The sequence below is a fragment of the Nicrophorus vespilloides genome, unplaced genomic scaffold (assembly GCF_001412225.1).
Source record: "Nicrophorus vespilloides isolate i.1.1-1 unplaced genomic scaffold, Nicve_v1.0, whole genome shotgun sequence".
NCBI classification, from domain to species: domain Eukaryota; kingdom Metazoa; phylum Arthropoda; class Insecta; order Coleoptera; family Silphidae; genus Nicrophorus; species Nicrophorus vespilloides.
Window position 1 is genome coordinate 26656 of NW_017096493.1, and position 22358 is coordinate 49013.

Consider the following 22358-nt stretch of genomic DNA (forward strand, 5'->3'; position numbering starts at 1 on the left):
AGTCCAGTCATTTATTTTACTGATTTTATAAATAGGAGTTCATAGTAAAGTTATACTGCATAAATAGATATAGGATTAATAACAAATTGCAAACAGGTCTTGTTTTGAATTTATCTTGCAGCATTTGATGGTAGATGTCGTGTAGAAAAGTACATTCAGCTGCCGGTAGGGTATAAACATTTGAAATGATTAACGGCTTTGCTTTGCCGGGAGAAGTTATAAGTTAGTCCTTAGTCAACGTTTTTGTTCTGTTAGTTAAATGTTAGCTTTAGCTGTACTTGTTATGTCGGAGAGTCGGTGGTTGTGTCGGTAGTGTCCATCAAGACTAAGTAAGAAAGAAAGAAAAAGACAGAATTCTATGTGATTTATTTCGATTTCAACGGTCGTACATATATACAGGTTAGAAGTTTAACGGTAAAAATTTTGAATTTCACTTGTTGATTGCTATTGGCGGATTTTGTGTAATATCGGGCTTCATTTTTTTTTTGTTCGTTGGTTTTATGCAGTTGTTAAGGGTGAGTCAGGACATCATTTGCAAACGTTGTTCATCGTGATTGTGGTGCTAAGATGGCTCGTTCAATACTGAAAAAGGAGTCCCAACATATCCAGGCATTTGCGCGCCTAAGGTAAGTGGAATTATTTGAATATGTATTTCTTATATAAAGCTGACTACTTGCAGGCCATTTAATAAGATTGAGTTGGAGTGTCATGCAAAGCAATGTCTGGAGATCAGTGGGAAGGATATAATTGTTCAGTTGCCCCATGGCAGTAAACGGTTCATGTTTGATAAAGTTTTTGACACAAACTCTAAACAAAAGGATGTGTACTTCACAATTATTGCCCCGATTATTGAGGAAGTCATGAAGGGGTACAACTGCACAGTGTTTGCATATGGACAAACGGGCACTGGAAAAACGTACACAATGGTTGGCAATCAGACATCAACGTCTATAAGTTATACACAAGTATGTAGATACATATACATTGTACATATGCATATAACTAATTTGTTTATTTCTGTATCAGCATTCCGATGCAGGTATCATACCCAGAACACTTGGACATCTATTTGAGACCTTGAAAAGTAACTCTGACATGGATTTCACAGTGCGTGTATCATACCTGGAAATGTATAATGAAATTATAATTGATTTGCTGTCCACTGAAGAAAAAATTTTAAAGTAAGATATTGGAATGAGGTAGTGATATATATGTAATAAGTATTTTGTAGGATTTATGAAGACCAGAAGCACAAAGGATCTGTGCAAATACATGGATTGGAGGAAGTGACTGTTTTTGATAAAAATCAGGTGTTTGAGATTCTTCAGGCAGGTTCGGAAAAGAGGAAAACCGCGGCGACGCTGATGAATACGCAATCCAGCAGATCTCACACAGTTTTCACGATCACGCTACACAGCAGAGAAACGACTCCAGATGGCGAAGAGTTGGTGAAAACTGGCAAACTCAATCTCGTCGATCTGGCAGGAAGTGAGAACATACTGAAGTCCGGTGCGGTAGAGAAGAGAGCTAGGGAGGCGGGTAACATTAATCAATCATTGCTTACTCTGGGCCGCGTGATCAAAGCTTTGGTAGAAAAAAGCCCGCATATCCCGTACAGGGAATCCAAATTGACTAGGATTTTGCAGGACAGTTTGGGTGGCAAAACAAAAACCACCATCATAGCTACTGTCTCACCAGCCTCCAATAATATAGAAGAGACAATAAGCACATTGGATTATGCTTTTCGAGCAAGAAACATATATAACAGGCCAGAAGTTAACCAAAAGATGTCCAAAACAGCTCTAGTAAATAAATATTTAGCGGAGATCGATAGCCTCAAAAAGGACTTGCACGCAGCCCGGAGCTCTGAAGGAATATATTTGAACCCCGAGAATTACTATTCGTTTCTGGAGGAGTCTGAAAAGACGAAGCAGGAACTGTTGAAAACCGTTGAGGAATGCTCGATTTTCGAAAGCCGGGTGCAGGACATCGAAAAAACGAAGACTGACTTGGAAGAGCTTTATAATCTTACGAAAAAGGACCTGCAGGTGTCTGCATATTCGTTGTCTAAATCTAAAGACAATTTAAAGAAGTTGAGGAAGCAAAGACGTATCCACCAAATACTCATCGACAAATATGATGAAGCGCAAACTAATCTTATGAAGGACAGAAGTGCTCTAGCGACAACTTTACAGAATTGTCTTAAGGACTCTCAACTTTTACACGACAAAGTTGAGAATCTGTACGGGGTTATTGGTAGCAATACAAGCTCGTCGCAAACGTGGCGGGAGTCTTACGACAAACATCACACGAAGTTTATGTCGAATGTGAAGAAGTACCATACGAATTTGGGACATAAATTCGGCGACTTGAATGCGTTGATGACTGCCTACAATGAATTCTTTGAGAAAACTTTGCTGCAATTATGTGAAGAGGTACACCGGGACATGCACGAGTCTAGTGATGCAATAAAGAAAAGCAGCGAAATCACCAAGCATTCTTACGATTCGCTTGTAAAACGTGTTGTTGAGAGGAATGCTCATATAGTGGAAGTCTTAGACAATATCCGCGATTCACATGTCGACTATGTTTCGACTAGTAAAGAGCATGTCCTTGATATGGATTCTAGGATTAAAGACTTCAACACAACATTGACTGAATGCTTAACTGACAAAGCTTTAGCTACTATTGCTCAAGATGAATCAGAGATGGAAAATAGCATGGAAGACATGAAACGTACTATTAGTGAATTGAAAAAAGCTAACGACAATCACATCGCTGAGATTGAGGAATGTCATAAGTATATGTTAGTTGGTATGCAGAAAATTAAATCTGCTGAAGAGAATGCCCAGAAGAATGCACTCTATATTCAATCAGTAGAGAAGAAAGCACTGAAAGTAGCGAAATGCACGGATAAGGCGATTGATAACATGAAATCGTTTTGTACGAAAACGCACGAAATTGCTACACCTATATTTAAAAGTCTAGATGAAAATTCAGAAAAGCACTATGTTCACATAGAAGAGTTGTTGGGCTATACGATGGAGTCATTATCTAATGTGCAAACGGAAACTAATGATATATGTGAATTTGAGAAGAATGTTGCCGAATTGAACAAGGAATATTCGGAGAAGATGGCCAGCGAATCTCATAAGCTTAAGAAAACTGGTGAATCAGTGAAAGCACATTGCGAGGGATGGAAAACGGATGTAAAGGGACAAGCGATGGAGTTTGAAAAACGTAATGATGAAGTGATAGCTGACATAAAGGACATGCATTCATGTATTACGGAGTCATTGCAACAAAGCAAAGAGCTGGTTGCTAATTATTTCAAACAGTTGGTTGATGCTAAACCGACGGGAGATACACCGTTGAGGAAGGAAACTGATGTGAAGTATCAGACTCCGAAGAGGGTGTCCAAGAATATTATGGAGAAATTCTCCACGGAATTTGAGGATTCGATAATTGAAGTTGATGATAGTGATATTGAAGTAGAAAGTTTACTGGCGACACCAGTCCGGGAGAATGGTGACAGTAGTGCGCAAAGTGCGGACAAACGCAAAAGTTTTAGTCCTAACGTAGATTCAGCCTCACCTTGAAGAATGCTGTTTATATAACGTTTTCTGTGTTATGTGTTATTATGTATATGGTTCTATATGAGATAATTCAAATAAATGTATTTTAAAAAAAAGAGAATATATTTGTGTTGTTTTTTTTTTACAAATCTATAAAAATAATATAAAGCATAAATACATCAATTAGTAAAACATTTTTTACTTACTTGGTAACAAAACTTATAAAGATATACTACACATTTACATACATGTGATGATCAGCCTTAATGAAAAATAAATAGGTAGAGAGGTAAGTGGTTAAGTAATATTTGCAAGGCTTTTGTGTGTTTTTTTTTTCACATTTGTTTTTGATAGAAGTGTTCCCCAACCAACCATAAAAAGCAATAGAATAGACTGCTGAGTCTATTCTCAGGAATGATTATTGTCATGTCCCCATTTAAAACTAGAAACAACAGGATATATAGAACGGAACTCTGTACAAATATTATAATAGTATTAAATTATATAATAATAATCGTAAGAATTAACAATAATAAATAATTAAATGTAAAATAATAAACAAAACTACATACATTACTCAGGATCTGTCGGATTTGTACGCAATTTCATTTGCAAATCGATAAACTGAGCGTAAAATGCGTGTCAAATACTATACTGTATTATATGTACAGATGATCGTTTTGGTAAAGAATCACGACATATTATTAACACTGATTATTTGATTTATCCAGCCTATGAACGATGAGACTTTCACGTAGACTCCGGGAACGTCGACGCGGCCGCAACCGAAACCCCAGGACACCAATCCTGCTAACTCATAGAAGCCGTCATCCTGGCATACCAAGGGACCTCCGCCGTCGCCCTGAAATTAAACCAACCAAATATTTAGGTACCATAGATTCATTTTATATAACAAACAAATGGTTCTTTCAAAATATCCTAGATACACACAGAATGCGTTCTAATGACCTACAATTGCCTTGTTTATATTATACTTATTCAATAGTTCTTTAAATTGTTTTTGCTAAATTAGAGAAGACTGCTTAACAGTAGAAAACGTACTTGGCAGGCATCGTTGCCTTCTTCGCCACCGGCACAGAAGCTGCTAGCAGGTAAAATGAAAATTTTCTCGGTTACAGCGTTGACCTTCCGGATACATTCGGCATCGCTGACTATAGGGATCTCCGCTTCTCGCACCCTCAGTGGTATAGGTCCAGCTAGAAACGATCAAAACGCTAATTTAATGCATAGTTCTAGGTGATAGTTAGAGATGACGTACATTCACCCATGTATCCGTATCCGGTGACGGTGCAGCGTTTGCCCGCGGCGTGGCTGACTCCTCGAGCCGGTAAACAAACCAAGCAGACACCTTCCTTCAGTTCTGCTTGACCGTGGAGTTTCAATAGGGCAATATCGTTATCTAGAGTTTGGCTGTTGTGGTTGTGATGGATGTAGGTGGTGGCGACGCGTAGCGTCTGTGCACCAGGACTACCGTACTTCCTAGTCAGATCGTGATCACCGACTCGCACATAGATCGCGTCTCCTGTACGCACGATGCTGCAAAATTCAAAATGATTGGTAATTTTCGAACATTTAGTAGAACAATGAAGCTCTGAATATTTACTTGGTGACGCAGTGGGCCGCCGTGAGGACCCATTGGGTGCCTATCAACGCTGCCCCGCATAAATATTGATTAAGGGAGTTGATTAGGGCAACCTGCCAGCACCATTCACCTCCTTCACCGTCTTCGCCTCCGACCACTCGCGCCCCGCGCGAGTTACCCTTAACACCGCAAACGTACTTGTTGTGGTAAGTTGGTCTACCCGTTGTTGAAGGTTTAACCTCGAGGGATGCTGAAAGCATTATTCATTCACTATTATTAGAATTACAAAAATTTTCTAAAACCTACTTAATGCTGTCGAGTCGTTGACGGTGGTTTGCCAGGGTGTGGTGTAAACAGGTGTGATAGAAGAAGGCGTCGTATTTTTCTGACTAGATAAATCATCCTCCTTGTGGCCAGTGACTTCGCGAATCACCGATTTCGGCGCGCAACATTTCGTTCCGGATTTTTGGCATTTGAAAACTTCCGTCATCTCAGCGTTTCCTGCGTTCAACAAAAATTATATATGGTCCCATTGATTGTTGCTTTCTTACTTACGGAAACAAGTGAAGCTTAGATAAGGTACAATGCAGGAGCCTGGACAATCAGGTCGCGGATCCACAGTAGTTGTCGTTGTCACCGGAGGCGGCTGCTGCGGTCTAGGTTTAGGTCTCGGACTCGTAGCAATTGATGACCTGGTGTTGCCGCAGCAAATGGATCCGCCTTGACAATTCGATGTGTTGGAGATGAGAACCGCGGGCCTTTGGCAAAAGGCAGCCATAATTTTCAGGAGGCAGATTCCCATACATCTAGGACCGGGATCGCGAACCGCTGGTCGCGGAGTCGTTGTGGTCGTCGTTACAATCGGCCGGTCATCGTTTTCCGTCTTAAATATTGTGTTAATATTGTCGTCGTTCAATGAGCTGTAAATTTTCTTACCGAAGCAGCTAAACAGCAAACACTACCGCCGCAGTCGGCTTCGTAGTCCACGTTGTCGCAAAGTAAAGCGAGGAAGTCTCCTACGCATTCACCTCTGCATTGTTTCGTCGGTTTGGTTGGTTGGATGTGTGCTAGAGTGGTTTTAATGAAACTCTCAGTGGTGGTAGACGAATATGGTTTTGGTTTGGGCTTAGGTTTGGGAGTGGTCCAAACGTCGACGCGCGTCTTCGTTGGATAGATCAGATTTGATGGTATGTTGTCTCCGAACTGATCTTTGGACACGCAGCAGCTTAAGTCCGGTTGGCAGAGATCCGCTGTCGTCAGGATGGCCTCGCAGTAATTGGCGACAGTGTTGGCCACACACACGCCCGAACACTTATTAACACTCGCTGTTCCCATTTCGCCCCCCGCCCACGAAGAAAAGAGAAAAAGAAGAAAAAAAGCAACAAATTTAGAACTCACCCGGTTCTTTAAATAATTTCCTATGCCTTTTAGAGGCGTTACAACTTACGTGATTCCTTTTTGTTTGAGTTCTCCTGCGGCTAGAATTCAATGATTATTGCTTACTGCTTAATGTGATTTATGGGGTATTGTATTTACCTGGCGCGTTGTGGACGGGGGCGGTTGCGTTGTGGTGGTCGTTGAGGTTGTTGTGGTCACTTCCGTGGTGGTTGTGGTGGTGGTCGGATGATTGATGGTTTGCTGAGGGGTCGTCGGTGGTGATTTCTCAGTAGCGTTCAAGGGTGGCGCTTCGATGCAGCATTTCATCGACTCCGGACATTGGGCATCCTCCAGGACGTCGTAGCAGATTATGGTGGCCAACGCATGGACGCAATCTCCAGGACAATCTTTCGACTTGACCGTGTTGGTGAACGTGTCCAGCAGTCCTGCACGTTGCGCATCGTATATGGAATAATTATGCAGCTTGTTTATTATATTATATATACGCTCATCGTATATACTGTTATTTGTTGTGCTGACCTCAAAATTATCACCGTTTGGATCGATAAGCGATCCTAGGATTTTAAGATTCGGGATAATTGCTAGATTCCGTTGCGCATCGTTTTAATGGGGAAGCCTAGCCTGCACGAGGGTTGGCTGTGCGCGCTCGCATTGAAATCTCTGCCAGCTTATGTAATGAATAGAGATTTTGCGTCCGCTTCTCATGCATAATATTCGGCTTCTCGGTCATTAAAAATGTAATTCTTTTTTTTTTTTCGTGGGATAACAGTAAAATTTAAATGGCGAAGTGCGTTGGCGAATTGGACTGGTTTTCGGTTTGTTGAAGAATCTAGCACGTACCTGATAAGAAGCTGCCGGCGAGGGAGTCATCTTGAGCGGATGCTCCGATTATTTCACTGCACGAGAACAAGAAGAAGAGGGCGAGTGGTACAATTCTGCACATGTTCAGTACCTTCGGAGAAAAAACTTAGTCCACTTATTGTCAACAACACAAACTCATCGCAGACCGACTTTCATTCATATGCGCGAGGAACTGTGCAATACGGAATTATTTCCAAGATACCCGCTGAAATTTACCGTTGGCAGCTCAAGGTTCTTGGTTGGGGTCTCTTCGGGCTCGTGTATATTATTCGGCCATCGGACGGTGCGCGGCGGACGCCTTTGTACAGTTATATCCATCCAATGCAGAGTTGGTCGCCAGCCGCATCCAAGACCATGGCCTTGACTATATATTATTGTGCCGTTGGTCATCGACCTCTTAAGTAGCTTGTGACGCTACGGCATTGCGCATGCACACACACCTTACGCCTTCTCACCTTCTTCGATGATATCACGTCCCATCATTACCACCGGGGTGCTGTGATCCGTTCGGCCCTACCATTATATTCTGCAACTGCCTCACCCAACATCGGTGCACCGTTGCTTGAGCCCATTCATTTCGATAGCCCCAATTATCCACCAAAACTATTTCCTCCTCTTCATTATCAATTCCTGCTGAATTCAAATCCAAATACATCGGAAATGCGTTCTACATTCCACCAAGGAAATCCTCCTCACCACACCATTTTTGTCACACCAACTTCCAACTTAATATTTACAATGCAATTCTTTTGTCCTCAGCTCATCATCAAGTATCCAACCCATCCAATCCTATATGAATTGTATGCATTGTTCATAGCTTCATATTAAATATTTTTTTATTTAAAAATCAACATAATAATAGCATAGGTTATTTATTCCTGAAAATCAAATAAATCATTGCTTTTATAGAAAGTAAATGTATTTGTTTCATTACTTATTTTACACAATTAACATATATATGTATATATAGTATTTCCAATGCAATCAGAAATTTGAAAACTGTTGTCAATCCGAGGAAATCGTAGCAGCAGAGAAGAGATGAGGTACACTTCCACTCTTTAGAAAGCAATAAATACAGGTTCAGCAATTTAAAAACTTTCTTTATTATAAAACTTATTATGGATAAATCGAGAAAGCCAGAAGTGCTAAGTTCAGTGAGAACAGTTTACAGAACTTCTCTATATGATATTCAAGCACTTAATTACCTGCCCAAAGTTTGCATGTCTCAGGGGGATACGTGAAATGGCCCAAATTAATTGAGACTTTACGTATACATACATCCATTGCAAATAGAATCCCTCTCGCGTGAAGAAAAACTAAGGAAACGTAAGCATCCGCACAATGGACAAATTAACAGATATTTGCCTTAACAGTTTCCGAAACTATATTGTTATATTCCAAAGGGAAACTGTCGCATTTCTAATCCTACCGCACCTGCCTCAACGTTCTAAGCCATTCGAAATCTAACGGAAAACCTTCAATAATTATACCTATTAATAAACCTATATCTAACTTCGATATACGATACAGTTTTGAGCGTTTCGAGGATTAAAAGTTTTGTAAGCGAATGCAAAGGATAAATATATGGAATCCAATTCGCATGTGGATAAATCGAGAATGTATATGTTGCAAGGGTGAAAATAAAATTTCATATTTTCTTCTTACAATCCGAAGGCAAGCCACTATAGCGTATTTACGTACCAGCATGAAATTACTGCTTGATGAAACAAGTTTCTCATAAAATATGTACGCGCGAAAACTTCCAATATAGTGGCGTTACGTAACGCGCTCGAAGCTCGTTTTCGAAAATTTTCACTTCATCCCGAGCGGAGAAGATCGATTACTTTATGCTTATGCATTTAGTTGCTTGTTTACTGTTACTACATTCAAGCTCGTACACATTTAAGACTCCAGCATGGAAATACTTTAGTTGCATCATATGTTATACAAAGCTTTAGATTTTTATATAAATAGTAGTAAGCATTATTTAATAATATTTACTTTTTCATGATAAATATTTATAGTTTATTATTTGAAATAATACAATAATGTGTGTACATACCTTTCGTTCCGGATGATATTTGTGCTCGTCGGAAGTATCATTCACTTCCTTTGAGCGCTTAGCGTCGTCGAGGGCTTCCTAGAAAGGCAATTCTTTTCAGGAAAAAGGTCGTACAGATCAGATGGTATTGGATTGAAAGTAAATACAAGCATGGCAATGGTTGCAGCAGTTAAGTGATTCGTTTTATTATCGCAAATTGATATTTGTAGTCCATGAAAACGAATGAGCCCATGGTGTTTCCTCATTCTCAGCGAGAATGAACTCAGCACATACAGATGCAGCTCATTCGAAACCTTTTTAGATGAACAGATGTTGGATGCCGTCCCGTTACGGCCTGTTTTTGTTTTAGAAAATTAAGGCACCCTCTCGCGACATGTGCTGCTACAACGAACTTTCTTTTCTCCATCCATACATACATACCATACCATTTCATTACATTCCGCCTCTGCACAGGATAATTCAAACGGGAATAATGGTGAAACAAGTGGAATTCAAATCACAGTACATCGACACCATACACATAATTCATGTTTATATAGTTTTATTTTGATAATATACACATCCTTATAATTACAGGTTTCACATTCTCTTTACAAAACTCTTTTCCGATCGTAGCCTAGCTCTCTTTGAAATCCAACTTATCCGGATTGCGTCGCCTTTCGCGCTACGCACCTGCATGGTATGTGTGGTTAAACATCGAACACAATCATTTTTTACTTAATTACGAGTTGAAAGTTACATTTAGTGAATAATTATGATATACATACTTATATCATATACACATACATACATTCTCCTGTATATATATATGCATATACGCGTATATATATTTATTATACTTGGTAAACACAAAGAGAGAAAGAGATAGAGAAGAAAACGAGCGCATCGTCATTCGAGTACATTTTAGATACTGGTTTTCTTGAAGTGGCACAGTGAAAAGGAAAGTCGTAGAGTTTCGATGAAGTTTCTGGATATCTGGAAAGGATATTTTTTTGCTTCCCCTAATTTTCAATAACCGGAAAAGGGATCATTGAAATTGGAAATTCCAGGAAAAATAAATGATACCCAGTTATTATTATATGTTCCTTCACGAAATGAATTCAATTAAAAAAATTGTTGATGAAGTTTTTGGAGTTCTGGAAATAATATAAATTTATTCTCCGAGACGAAAGAAGTTGCAGTTACCAAGTATTTTCTTTTTGTCTTCTTCTTGTAAATTGTATTCTTTTTTTCATGTAGACACCGAATTGTTTCGTATTATGCAATGAATCAGCGAATCAAGAAAACAGGGCAGTTAATTGGTTGTGTTTCCGTTTGGGATTTTGTATCAACTTTTAAGTGTTCTGGAAATTGTATGCACGAGATCTTCCCGTTATTTTATAACAACATTAGTTTGCGAGGTGAAATACTGATCTAGATATTGTGTGTGAAGCACTGTTTACCGTTATTCTGAAGTTAATAAAGTGTATTTTCTGAGATAAAATACTGATTTAGATTTAGTTACTGTTATTCCGAAGTTAATAAAACCTATTATATTTTGAGCTGGAATTATTTACTTAGACGTTATGTGTGAGGAATAACTAAAATTTATTATGGAATAATTAATTTTGATTATTTTTTTTTTGTGCGTTTCTTTACCGTAAATAGTTTTGATTTGATATCTTCTGTAATTTTTCACCTCATTTTTTTATTTCAATAACCAATTTCCATTTTGTTCTTTTGTAGATTTCATTATGTAACGAAACTATAATATTTTAAATATAAGTTTTTAATCAGTCATTTAGAAAATAAAAAAAAAGTTTCAATTTGAAATTTGAAATATTCTCTAAAGAACGTTTAGTGTATTGGAAATGAAATGCATTTTGTTTCTATTTTTGAGGTGATTTTGATGTGATTTATTTTAATTTTGAAGAGATTTGCTTGTGCGCTTTTTCTTGCTTTAGCTTTGACATCTTCAGAAGCAATACTCAACTTCTATTTTGTTCTTATTTTATCTTACCGATTTGCTTATGTGGCGAAACAGTGAAAAACAAAATACAATATATTGAACAGAATTATTTACGTAGTTGAAGCAATTGGAAACTTTTTGTAAATTTTGTTATTTTAATTTATTGAATCATTTTTATACAATATTTCGTCTATTTCTTTCAATTTGTGTTCAAATTGTATCAATGTTGGTATTCGATCGAAGATAGAGAGGATTATAATGAAACATATATTTACACATTTACACTTAATAATTGACGCCTATGAAGGCGATTCTCGACATATATATATATAAATATATCTTCCCAGATTCCAAGGGATGGGGAGGATATAATAACCATTCCGAAAAAGGTTGGGATATAGAAAATTATGATTCTTTTTTTTTTATCTTCTTGTGGTGATTTTTGTAGAAAATATATATAAATTCAATTTCGTTTTTGCGAACACGGGGAAAGCCTTTAATTGATCTCGGAAGATGGCAAAGGTGTATTAAGCCCCGAGGATCAATGAGCCGTTTCCTCGATGAAGGACGAGCAAGTGCCTCGTCGGTTTTGTTTACTTTTATTATTTTTTTTTTGAGGGGACTTCTTCAAAGGCGATTTCCCGTTGCGTTTGATTCGGATTGACTCTCATTGTTCTTAGTTTTCTTTCGCTGGGAAATGGGATAATAACAGAGTTTCCAAACGCAATTCATGACTGTTAGTCCAGCCCTGGCCGCTCCTGATTGCAGCCATGCTAATCCCATCCAATTTTCACGGACCTTTCAGCCCTGGGAGTGCCAATTATCCCATTGAATTATGACCGGCTACCACGTTCTCAGTTAATAACCATCTTCGCTTTACACAACCATTCCTGTCCAAATAAATCTAAACGTTTTGTTTCTTTGGTAAATACCCATTAATATATACACACTAATATGATAATACTATTATTACGTTAATATAGATATTTATCTTGTTTTATATATAATCATCATCATCATCATCTTCATATAATATATATATATAGATTTCTTAAATATTAATAATCTGCTTGTATATATATATATTTTTCTTATTTTTCAGAATTGGTTTCTTAGAATTTCGATTTAAAAATTTCCCGTTCTTCCAGACTCGAAACGCTTCTGACAACAATTTAATTTAGAACTATTTGATTTTTCAATCAATTAGATTTGTGAATAATTTGATTTTTTTTCTTCTTCGCCAAACATCATGAATAATATTTAAGAGATTCGCTAGACACCGAACAATGAGTCACAAGGTTACGACAGAGTTACTATTACGTGAGTATCATAATATTTGAAGAGAGAAATCATAGGGAAATCATATATCTTTTTTTTTTGTCATTTTTGTAGTTGATTTTTTTTGTTTTGTTTCTTCTTTAACTCAAGATGGGGTTGGTTTTGGGTGTTGCTTTAGCTTCGGGTGGTGGTGGGATATGTTGGATGGGTGACATTTTTGGTTTGGTTAATTTTGCGGAAGTGAGGAAGTGCGAATAGAAAAACGTGGGGGATTTGAAAACGGGGGATCAAAGTAATGTAGAAAAAATCGTAGGAGGTTGGGGGTTGTGTATATATGGTGTTTCAGGGTGAGGATGTTTTCTTGCAAGTACGTGTGTTGTGTTTTTCGCTTAACTTTAGACATGGTTTGGCTGACTTAAGACTCGGGGTTAAAACAGCTACCTGTCGCGCACCCTCAAGGGTTGCAGTTGTATACTCAAGTACATTGTGCAGTACATATAGATAATGATTATGAAAATGCAAATCTTAAAAGCGCTTTGGGAAAGTCCTGCAGATCCTGTTTGCATAGCGGCCGGTCTTTCTCCTACAAAACAACAAATCATAGGCATATACAAAACCCGGAACCTGCTCTCTTTTGATTTGGTCTACTTTTGCACATGCACCGCGTACGATCGTTACGTTTCTCTCTGTATTTGCTTGCTTGTCTGTTTGTTTGTTCGGCTCTTCAAATGGTTGCGCCCTTGCGAATATTAAGTATAATATGAGTGAAAATAAAGAAAAGTAGAATAACGAAAAATTAAAGAAATTAATAGTAACAATAAAATCAAACAGAACGAATAAATAACAGTGGAACTGGGGTTTCGTCGAAACAAATTCGGATGAAAGATGATGATGAACGAGAAGAGACCAACGAGTTACGTCGAGCCTTCGTATAAACACAAGTTCGATTCATCCTAGCAGTTTCACGCAGATCTTTGGTGGTCTTTGAAATGGTTGCACCGATGCTTGGCATGAGTGAAACATCCAGAACGTGATAGGTGATGATTATGGCATGAATGAATGATTTAGAAGAAGATGGAAATGAGATAGGTGAAGATTGACGGCCAGTCGATGGCCTTTAAGAGAGCCAGAATGAGTAGTTTTCGTAGACCGATGTTCGAAAATCCGAGATTGAGGAAGTAAGCGTAGAACGATGGTGCAGTGCGTGTTGCCGTTGATATGCGACTTGACCGGGATGAATACTGTGGGTTGAACTCACCGTTCAAAACATGTACCCGAACGCTAGCCACATCTGCGTTCGATGGGCTGCATGAGTATTTGCCGGAATCTGAAAGATCCGCGTGTTGTATTAAGAGATACGAGGTCGTGATTTCACCCTTTTCGGTAATAACACTGACGCCACCGCGGCTCGAATCGTAGCTGATCACCTACAAGAAAGAGGATGTTTAGATCCAAGGCAAAGTAGCGTCTTTGAGATCACCAGGCAAATGAATCTGCACGTAACAGTCAGTTCGCCCAAGTGACACCGTCTTTACCGGTGGATTCTTTCTTACGTCATCGTGATGGTACCAGAATATATAAGCGGGAGGTTCCGGACTAAAACGAATGGAACAAGTTAGGTTGATGGTGCTTCCTTTGTCAACATGTAGATCGGGACCTCCTAAAATCGTAGCAGTAGGAACTGGAACAGAGCGCCAATTACAATGCAATCCATACAGATCAACTTAATGCTAGTTCGACCCTGACAGTAAGCAAAAACGTAACGAAAAAAAGAAATTAAAAACAACAAGAAAACAACAACATTAATAACAACAACAACAACAAACGTCGAAAACAAAAATGAAAATAATAATAAAAAAATAAAACAAAATCAATAATGATAACGGAAAAGAAAAGTCATTGGGACAACGTAAAAGTAAACAACGCGAATCCAGCGCACATGAGGGCTGCATGGTGAAAGTATCCTCGACCGACAATAACGATAAATCGAGACTCCCAACAACTGCTATAACCATTCTATCCCAGAATCCGTATCACCTTAATTGCCACCAATTGTTTCTATATATATATATCTTTTTTTAACCCCCCACCCACCAAAGCTCCTTTTTTTTTGCTGTTGCAACTATAAAACGCGTTTATTGGCAAACGACAAACGCCCTGTAATGTCTGTACAGTTAGTTACCAACCAATTCCCAGGATTCGCCGGCTAAATTACCAATAACCGCTCTAAATTATAATTACATCATATATTATCGGTACAATCAATCAGTTGCGAAATTTAGCCAGCTCACAGCTACAACTAATTATATATTCGTATTCATTAGATTATATTTACATAAAGATATATTAAATGCTCCAACCATCTAACAGTACAAACGCAGTTTTTAATTTGCATTCATTTTAATAATGAAATCGCGCGCGCGACATTTTCTACATGGAATAATTCCACAACTAAAGCAAATATCCCTCGAAAAATAAAAAAATATTCAATAATATATGATAGATTAATATAAAATTAATTTTCAATTTATTAATTTACATGGAAAATAAATAAAAATTATATTAATTTAATTAGACTTTTTTTTTAATTAATTCATTTGTTTTTATGTAAGAATTATTTAATACTCGTATTAATGGTGGGATGCTTGCAATTGTTGTATCTATTCAAAGTTTGGAGTATCTAACAGCTTACACATATTTTGACGAGTTTGATTTTCTTTAATTAATTACATATAAAAAAAAATAGTAATACATTACTTACAATTAGTAAATGCTCTAAAAAATAAAGATATATTATAACAGTCATATTAGTTTGAACATAATTCTTGTTTTCAAACATTTAATTTGTTTGATGAATGAATTGAAGAAAATTACAATAATCAAACTCAATGATCAATTCATAACGTTTATGTATGTTGTTGTTTGATATTTAAGTATTTGTGATTTGTTATACCTATTGGTATAATATGTGTTAGACGTGAGGAAAAGGTTATTGAGTTTGGTTTTGGTAATGTTTTGGTAGAAATCGATTGGTAACTTTCCCAGCGACGGCTTTTGTATCACCAGCGCAGCGCCACTCACATGCACAAGTTCAGTTGGTTAGGGGTTAAAGATTTAGCAGAAAACGCAGCCACACACAGAATCGCACGCAAACACACTCACGCATTAGTTAAATATATATACACATCAATATTCGAGCAGTTATCCATTTTAGTAACTGAAAACATCGAAAAACCAACGGAAAGGGAATATAAAGTAAATGAAAAGAAAACCTTGATCTGCGAACATTTTGTGATAACTATCACTACCATCACTATAAAATTTGTCCCTTTCCGATTCGGGCAGATCTTCGTTATCGCTGAGATCTGGAACGAAAACGGAATTCGTGAAGCGGATGCGAGCCGGCCGTGATTCATGTCCTAATTAAGGGTAGATTTACTTGTTTTCTTTTATTAGTGTTAATTTCAAATTGCAACTATTCCTGCAGTGAAAGATCCATTATCTTTAATAATGTTAACTACTTGATGAATTTCATACTGTTTATTAATAGATATTGTTATATTATTATAATTTAAAAAAAATAAATAAATAAAGAATAAGGAATGAAAACAAAGACAAAGAATAGTAACGAAATTAAAAGAAAGAAGGAACAATGAGAGCAAGATCTAAATAATGGAAAACAAAATAAATGTGTCTCTAATTTACTTTACTTGAAACGCGTTTTGACTTCTTTCTAATTGTGAATTGCAAAATCTATACTTTAAATGGTCTTTCAAATTTTGAAGTTGTTTTTTACATGAAATAGTTTTGGAAAAATAATGACTGGTTTAGGGGTGTTTTTGGTAGATTGAACTTACCGACGACGTTAAGGGTGACGGAATAGCTTCGCACGGGTTGGGTACTGATCTGACATTCGTATACTCCGGCATCACGTTTTTGTGCCCATTTGATCTGCAGTGTCCATTCGTCAGTTTCGGGATGATGATTAGCTTGGAATCGCTGGTCGCTAGTATAGGTGTAGCTGCTCACGGTGAGTATGTGGATATCTCGATGCCTTATCCAAGACACCTGCAATGAATCAATCATCAGCATCCCTTCGCCATTAACAATACAACGCACTAAATCTCCCTGCTCGGCGCCAATAAATAACCCTCTGCCCTCATGACTCTTTAAACTCTTCCATTCGCTGCGTTATTAGGGCTCTCCGCAGTTTCGCGCAGGCACTGCCACTTTGGAATTGGATATAGTTCAACAACAATCTTGGCAACTCGGGTAAATTTCATTTAGCTGCGAATTTATCGCGGCCCTCGAACTTTCCAAGAGCATAATTACGACACTAATATGCCGAATATATTTCTTGCGCAATCGTTGAATTCTTTCACAGCGACGTATAACGGGACATATGCAAACGAATGGTATATGAGAAACAAAATTGGATAACATTTGCACATAATGATAGAACCATGTAATATTTAGTATGAATACAAATTCCATTTGATTTCGAAATTTTACAAATAAAAAAAATTAAAACAGTGACAGGTTTGATTGTATACCAATAAATTTATACTAGAAAATCTGTCTTAACTAGATGATGATATGAATTATGTTTCCACTTAATAACATCATGTACACTCCGAGGATAAACGCGTGTGCATCCGAATATTTCCCGCTGAGATTTGCATTGAAGCCCTTGGGGTGCGGCGATTTGTTGAATATACCCAGATTTGAATTAACTCGCGGTCTAAACCACTGAAATCTCTAAATGTAATTAAATTTCAACGGAAAAGGGGGAATACATACTCGCTCGGATATTGCGCTCGGAACGGACGCACCCGTTCCTCGGGACACCCCTTATTAACTCCACAAATTATTAACAATTCATACTTTAATCCCATCACGTCATTCGCTATTCCATTACATTTTTTGACGCTGATTTTATCCGCGCGCATTAGAATCAGAACAGTTTCACATAATGCCGCCCCTTTGAAGTTTTCATTTAATCCACCACACGACAAAACTAGCATTTGCAATTTAATCATGTCTAAACTTTTATTTCCACTCGATTCTCACATTCATAATGCATCTCTAATTACATAATTGCATAAAAAAAGAAGATCTTGCTGAACTTTTCTCATCGTAACCGATAATTTCAAACATTGATTACTGCACAACAAATTATTAATTATTTACTTACGTAATTGTTTGCAGGGCTACGTTCTAATTAGATTAACTCACGACACTCCAATTTACATACCATCAACGCAATCATCAATTTATAACTGTAAAAACAAACTTGTTAACTTCGAACAATCCGGAATTATTTCAATTTTTGATGTTGTGAGTTTGCAAATGGTGGAAACGGTTTTTCAAGAAGCGTGAAGCAATGACAAAAAAAAAATAATGTTTGTATGCAAACAGCTATATATAATAATAATGCATATTTATAGTGGCGAAGCATTGTGATCATAGCCAGTAATGGTCCATTCAATTTTATGTCCAATTAAAACGAACAAATTTGATGCATAAAACGTTCAAATCCCGTATACTAACACATATATAGCTGAAAATATATATTTTTTTATGTTGAAGCCACCAACGCGCCGGAATAATATTTTCTATACTTTCAATTTTAATGGTTTTCTCGTAAAATTATAATACAGATATATTAATGGGGAAGGTTTGCTTCCAGATTTTTTTTTTATAATTATCAGGCAACATATTTTTATATACTTATGATATTAAATGACGAAACGTGAAGCAAATTGCTGGTCTGTACGATCCTATATACGGCTTTCCCCGTGGGCGTCGTTAATCCATTTTCATATATATATATTTTTACGTTACGCAATCGCTCTTGTACGTCCTTCAGGTGGTCATAACATTATTTCGTGACAGAACGACTTGCCACTTGGGTCCGCAGGTCGTGCTGTTTCATATATACATTTTTTTTTCCCATTTATTTTCTTTGTAAATCATAACGGAATCACACGCGCGTTACACAACTCAACGTGATTTTAATATTTATTTATTTTTTTAAATATTTATATTACTAATTTAAGAATTTCTAAAGAATTGAATGGTTTGTCGTCATTTTAGTTTAGCAAATAACTAAAAGATAGCGTTCAGAAAAATTTGTATGAAATGGTTTAAAGCTGTTATACTGAATTGACGCTACATCTGCAGTTGAAATATGAAATGCTAAATCACTCAAAAACAAAGAAATCAATCACATTTAATGTGTATCGATGTATGGGGGATGTTCGCAGGCCGGGATTAATATCGCGTCGATTTTTACACTACGCCGACCACAGGATCCGCAATTACGCAGTAATTTCGATGTTGCATAACGCATAAAGTTGGACCGATTGACGTGCTCTGCGCAAATAAACGACGACGCGCCGATATAAATGTATTTAATTAATGCGCTTAAATTTAATATTGCGCATTCCGTGTTGACTTAATAACGATATTAAATTTCATCCGTACACCCAATTCCGATCCCTTCGTCCTGCGGGACTGCCGACCCGTCAATTACTATGCATGCCCATGCCTGTTTTTCATCCCTTATTTTTTTTTTCTGTCACACTGGTTTGAGGGAGATTCCCATTTGTTGTCCGCGGCTGCAAATGACCAATTCTCCATGCATTCCCAAAGGCAAAAGTAGAACTACCACCATCCCCCAATGGTCGGACTTTTTTAATGCGAGAAGCATTTTAAAGTTGTCGCTCAATTTTGAAACCCTAATCATACCCGGCACATCCGCAATATAAATGTAAATTGTGTTATGCTCGGACAGGTAACTCCAATCGGTGGAAAGCGACGTGATTTTCCACTGCTGCTACTCACATCACCGTCTCTCTTGTTCTTGATGTTATTGTTGATGTTCATTTGTACATTGAACTAGATAAGTAGCATCCGTGTCCTGAATGTTAACACAGGCTCATATTTCTGCGCGATGGGAATTAATTCAGCATAAGTATTGTACTTATTACGTTTAATTGAAAGGAAAACATTCTTCTTTATCTTTCCTTCTTTCTTTTTCCTTATACATATATATTTCTTTTTTTGTGTGTGTGTGTGATTCATTAAAAACCGACGAGGCAATTTTACGAACTGAATAAGCAAAATGCAGCGGAGGATGCTAGTGTTTCCAGATGTATGCAAATTTATCTTATTCATATTTAAACCGTTGCCTCTCGCCGGTTTTTCATTTACTTCCGAAGCAATTTTGTTAAACTGCATTGTATCTCTCGAATGCAATAGAAATATTGCGTACAATCTCTTGAAATGGTAAACTTATTGCCTTCCACAACTCCATGTGGAAATATAATACAAAGCGAATTTCTTTAACAGTGCAAACATACATTAAAACGTTATGAATGAAACTAGACATTACGAAGTTATTAAATTAAATAATCCAAATCATTTTTTACTATTTTTTGTTTCACTAATTGTTAAGTATATTAAATAGTAAAAATTATCTAATTCTAAACTTAATAAAAGGAAATAATACCAAATTAAAAATTTAAGAAAAAGTACAAATTATTTTTAAACAATAAGAAATTTGTTTTTGACATATGAAAAATTAAATGTTGTAAATTATTTTATAAGCTAGGTTTTAGTATTTTGTAATTGATCTTCGAAAAGGAACAAATTATTACGTGCAGTATCCACGACGATTGATAAAGTGAACGTAATTTGCCCACGGCTAATCATGCCGTACAGACAAAGGGAGAGTTACGATAGGATTGAAAAAATATGTACATAGATCAAATTTCCCGTGAGTTTCAGGATAAAGGATAGTCACGTTCTTCGCTGTTTTATTATACATTTAAATATTTTTTGATGTGTATGCTTTGCCGAAATTGGAGCGTGTATTTCCATCTTGTGCATATGTGTGTAATGTCCACGAAATGAACAAATGTTTGGGCTGGTTTCGCGATGACCAGTAAAGATACCGGCTTTTAATAGATGCCCAGACTTGCTCATTAGTGAGGCAATAAATATCCGGACGGCAAACGAAACTTCCGGTCAGCAGATACTCGGCCAGTTATCGCCCATCATTCCTTTCTAAATTAGGCCCTTTCGCGTTTTACGGCGAATCTAAATAAGCCCTGCGCTGAAAGCGTACAAAAAGGAAACATTTTTTGGTAAGAGAAGGAAGAGTAATAAAACGAAAAAGAAAGCAGGAGTACACGGTGAATAGAATAGAGGAGAATAGCTTGCTCCGAAAACTTCCGTGCGAACAATGATAAAACCGGTGATATAATCTCTATAATTTACGTTCGCATTCACCTTATTCCTTGTACCACTTCTCAAAATGCAAAGAGGACGAAGAAAAATATAAGCGGACGTTATTTACTGATTGCATTCATTAATTATATTGTAAAAAAATATACTTTCATTACATAATATTTTTGTAATAAAAAATTAAAATTATGCTTATTGTTGAAGTTAAGAAAATCAGTTTGAATGGATTCCAGTTTCATATGAAAGTTGGATATCTGGGGAATGTAGTGAGTATTCATACATCACTATGGTTTCATAAGTAATGTTCTCATCTAACCATAGATTGGAAACAGTTGATTAAAAGAAAAAAATCTACAACTGCAGAAATTGCATTATATATAAGAATAACTCAGTTCAAATCTTTGAGGAAGATTTTAGAAAGATCATAGTATATCACCAATAAAAGAGTATACTAAGACCTTCGAGATGAGACAATAAAAGTGGTAATCAGAGTTTTATCTAGCAAATATAAAGATAAGCTACCAAGCTTAATTTATTGGACAATGACATTTGGACATTATTATGTTTTAATTTATTATTAATTAAATTTAGATTTATTCATAACTTTTTGTATGGTTTTCTTATGTATGTTTTGTATCGAAATTATGGGAAACAAATTTGTAAATTATGTAATATCAGCATTGATTTAAGATGGTTTGTCTGATGTTTTAATCAAAAAAAAAATACATATTGGATGTGGAAAAAAAAATCGCAATTTCCTGCGGACGCTCATCTCGTCCTGGCGGCCGTTTTCGTCCGTGCGCAAATGTAACTGGTTCTATTAAAAAGTTAATTGAATTTTGCCATTGTTATGTCGCGCAGTCGAATGGTAATCACTTTTTAAACTCGGAACGTGTCGCGTCGGAGCACGTAACACCTGGATGAACTCGGTTTCTTAACAGCGAAAAGAAATTGACAAACGAGGAAAAATCAAGGGGAGGTCGAAGAGGAAATAAAAAAAAACGAAAGAAAGTTGTAAGCAGGAAGCGTAATTATGAATCGATCGGATCCAGTGCGAGTGGAAGATTCGTTAATTGCCACTTCGGAGCAGACTAATTAAAAAGTCCGGAGAGTCCCTTTATGTTGCTTTTCGAAAAGAGAAGAAGGATGATGATGATGATGATTTAGCTTACCGTTTTGTTTCCTAGGTTTCGAACGCGGCACGTTAAGTAGGCGGATTTGCCTACTAAGGCTGTTACATTCCTTGGAGACATTGTGTCGAAGTAGGGTTCCGGGTGGCTGGGGCTGGTGGGTAGTACCTCGGGGATGGCGGCCAAAGTCATCAGGAGGTTGTAGTTGTTGTTGCTGCTTCGGTTGACCACTCCAGCGTCGACGAGCCCTCCT

General features: G+C 37.1%; 3 protein-coding genes across 11 annotated transcripts; 1 reads left to right on the plus strand and 2 right to left on the minus strand.

Moving 5' to 3' along the window:
• The first annotated feature begins 222 nt into the window (after positions 1–222).
• LOC108557152 (kinesin-like protein KIF11-B) lies at positions 223–3682 on the plus strand. Of its 2 annotated transcripts, none has more exons than XM_017913561.1 (5): positions 223–414; positions 507–626; positions 680–965; positions 1027–1181; positions 1232–3682. In XM_017913561.1, exons 2-5 carry the CDS (start codon positions 568–570, stop codon positions 3597–3599), a joined length of 2868 nt encoding a protein of 955 aa, XP_017769050.1. In that variant the 5' UTR covers positions 223–414; positions 507–567; the 3' UTR covers positions 3600–3682. The 2 variants fall into 2 exon arrangements, with proteins under 2 accessions (XP_017769050.1, XP_017769049.1); XM_017913560.1 differs by having other exon boundaries at positions 223–399.
• Positions 3683–3714: 32 nt separating this feature from the next.
• LOC108557159 (serine proteinase stubble) lies at positions 3715–7684 on the minus strand. The gene is made up of 10 exons (XM_017913569.1): positions 7417–7684; positions 6715–7001; positions 6626–6656; positions 6115–6503; positions 5734–6061; positions 5485–5679; positions 5200–5428; positions 4855–5132; positions 4638–4792; positions 3715–4437 (listed from the first exon to the last, which is right to left on the minus strand). The coding sequence occupies exons 1-10, from the start codon at positions 7517–7519 to the stop codon at positions 4267–4269; spliced, it is 2166 nt and encodes a 721-aa protein (XP_017769058.1). The 5' UTR covers positions 7520–7684; the 3' UTR covers positions 3715–4266.
• Positions 7685–12562: 4878 nt separating this feature from the next.
• On the minus strand, positions 12563–22358 carry LOC108557164 (cell adhesion molecule 2-like). Of its 8 annotated transcripts, none has more exons than XM_017913578.1 (6): positions 22148–22358; positions 16583–16793; positions 15998–16090; positions 14279–14406; positions 13984–14152; positions 12563–13308 (listed from the first exon to the last, which is right to left on the minus strand). In XM_017913578.1, the coding sequence occupies exons 1-6, from the start codon at positions 22295–22297 to the stop codon at positions 13163–13165; spliced, it is 897 nt and encodes a 298-aa protein (XP_017769067.1). In that variant the 5' UTR covers positions 22298–22358; the 3' UTR covers positions 12563–13162. The 8 variants fall into 8 exon arrangements, with proteins under 8 accessions (XP_017769067.1, XP_017769066.1, XP_017769070.1 ...); XM_017913577.1 differs by having other exon boundaries at positions 12564–13308; positions 14261–14406; XM_017913581.1 differs by lacking the exon at positions 15998–16090 and having other exon boundaries at positions 12564–13308.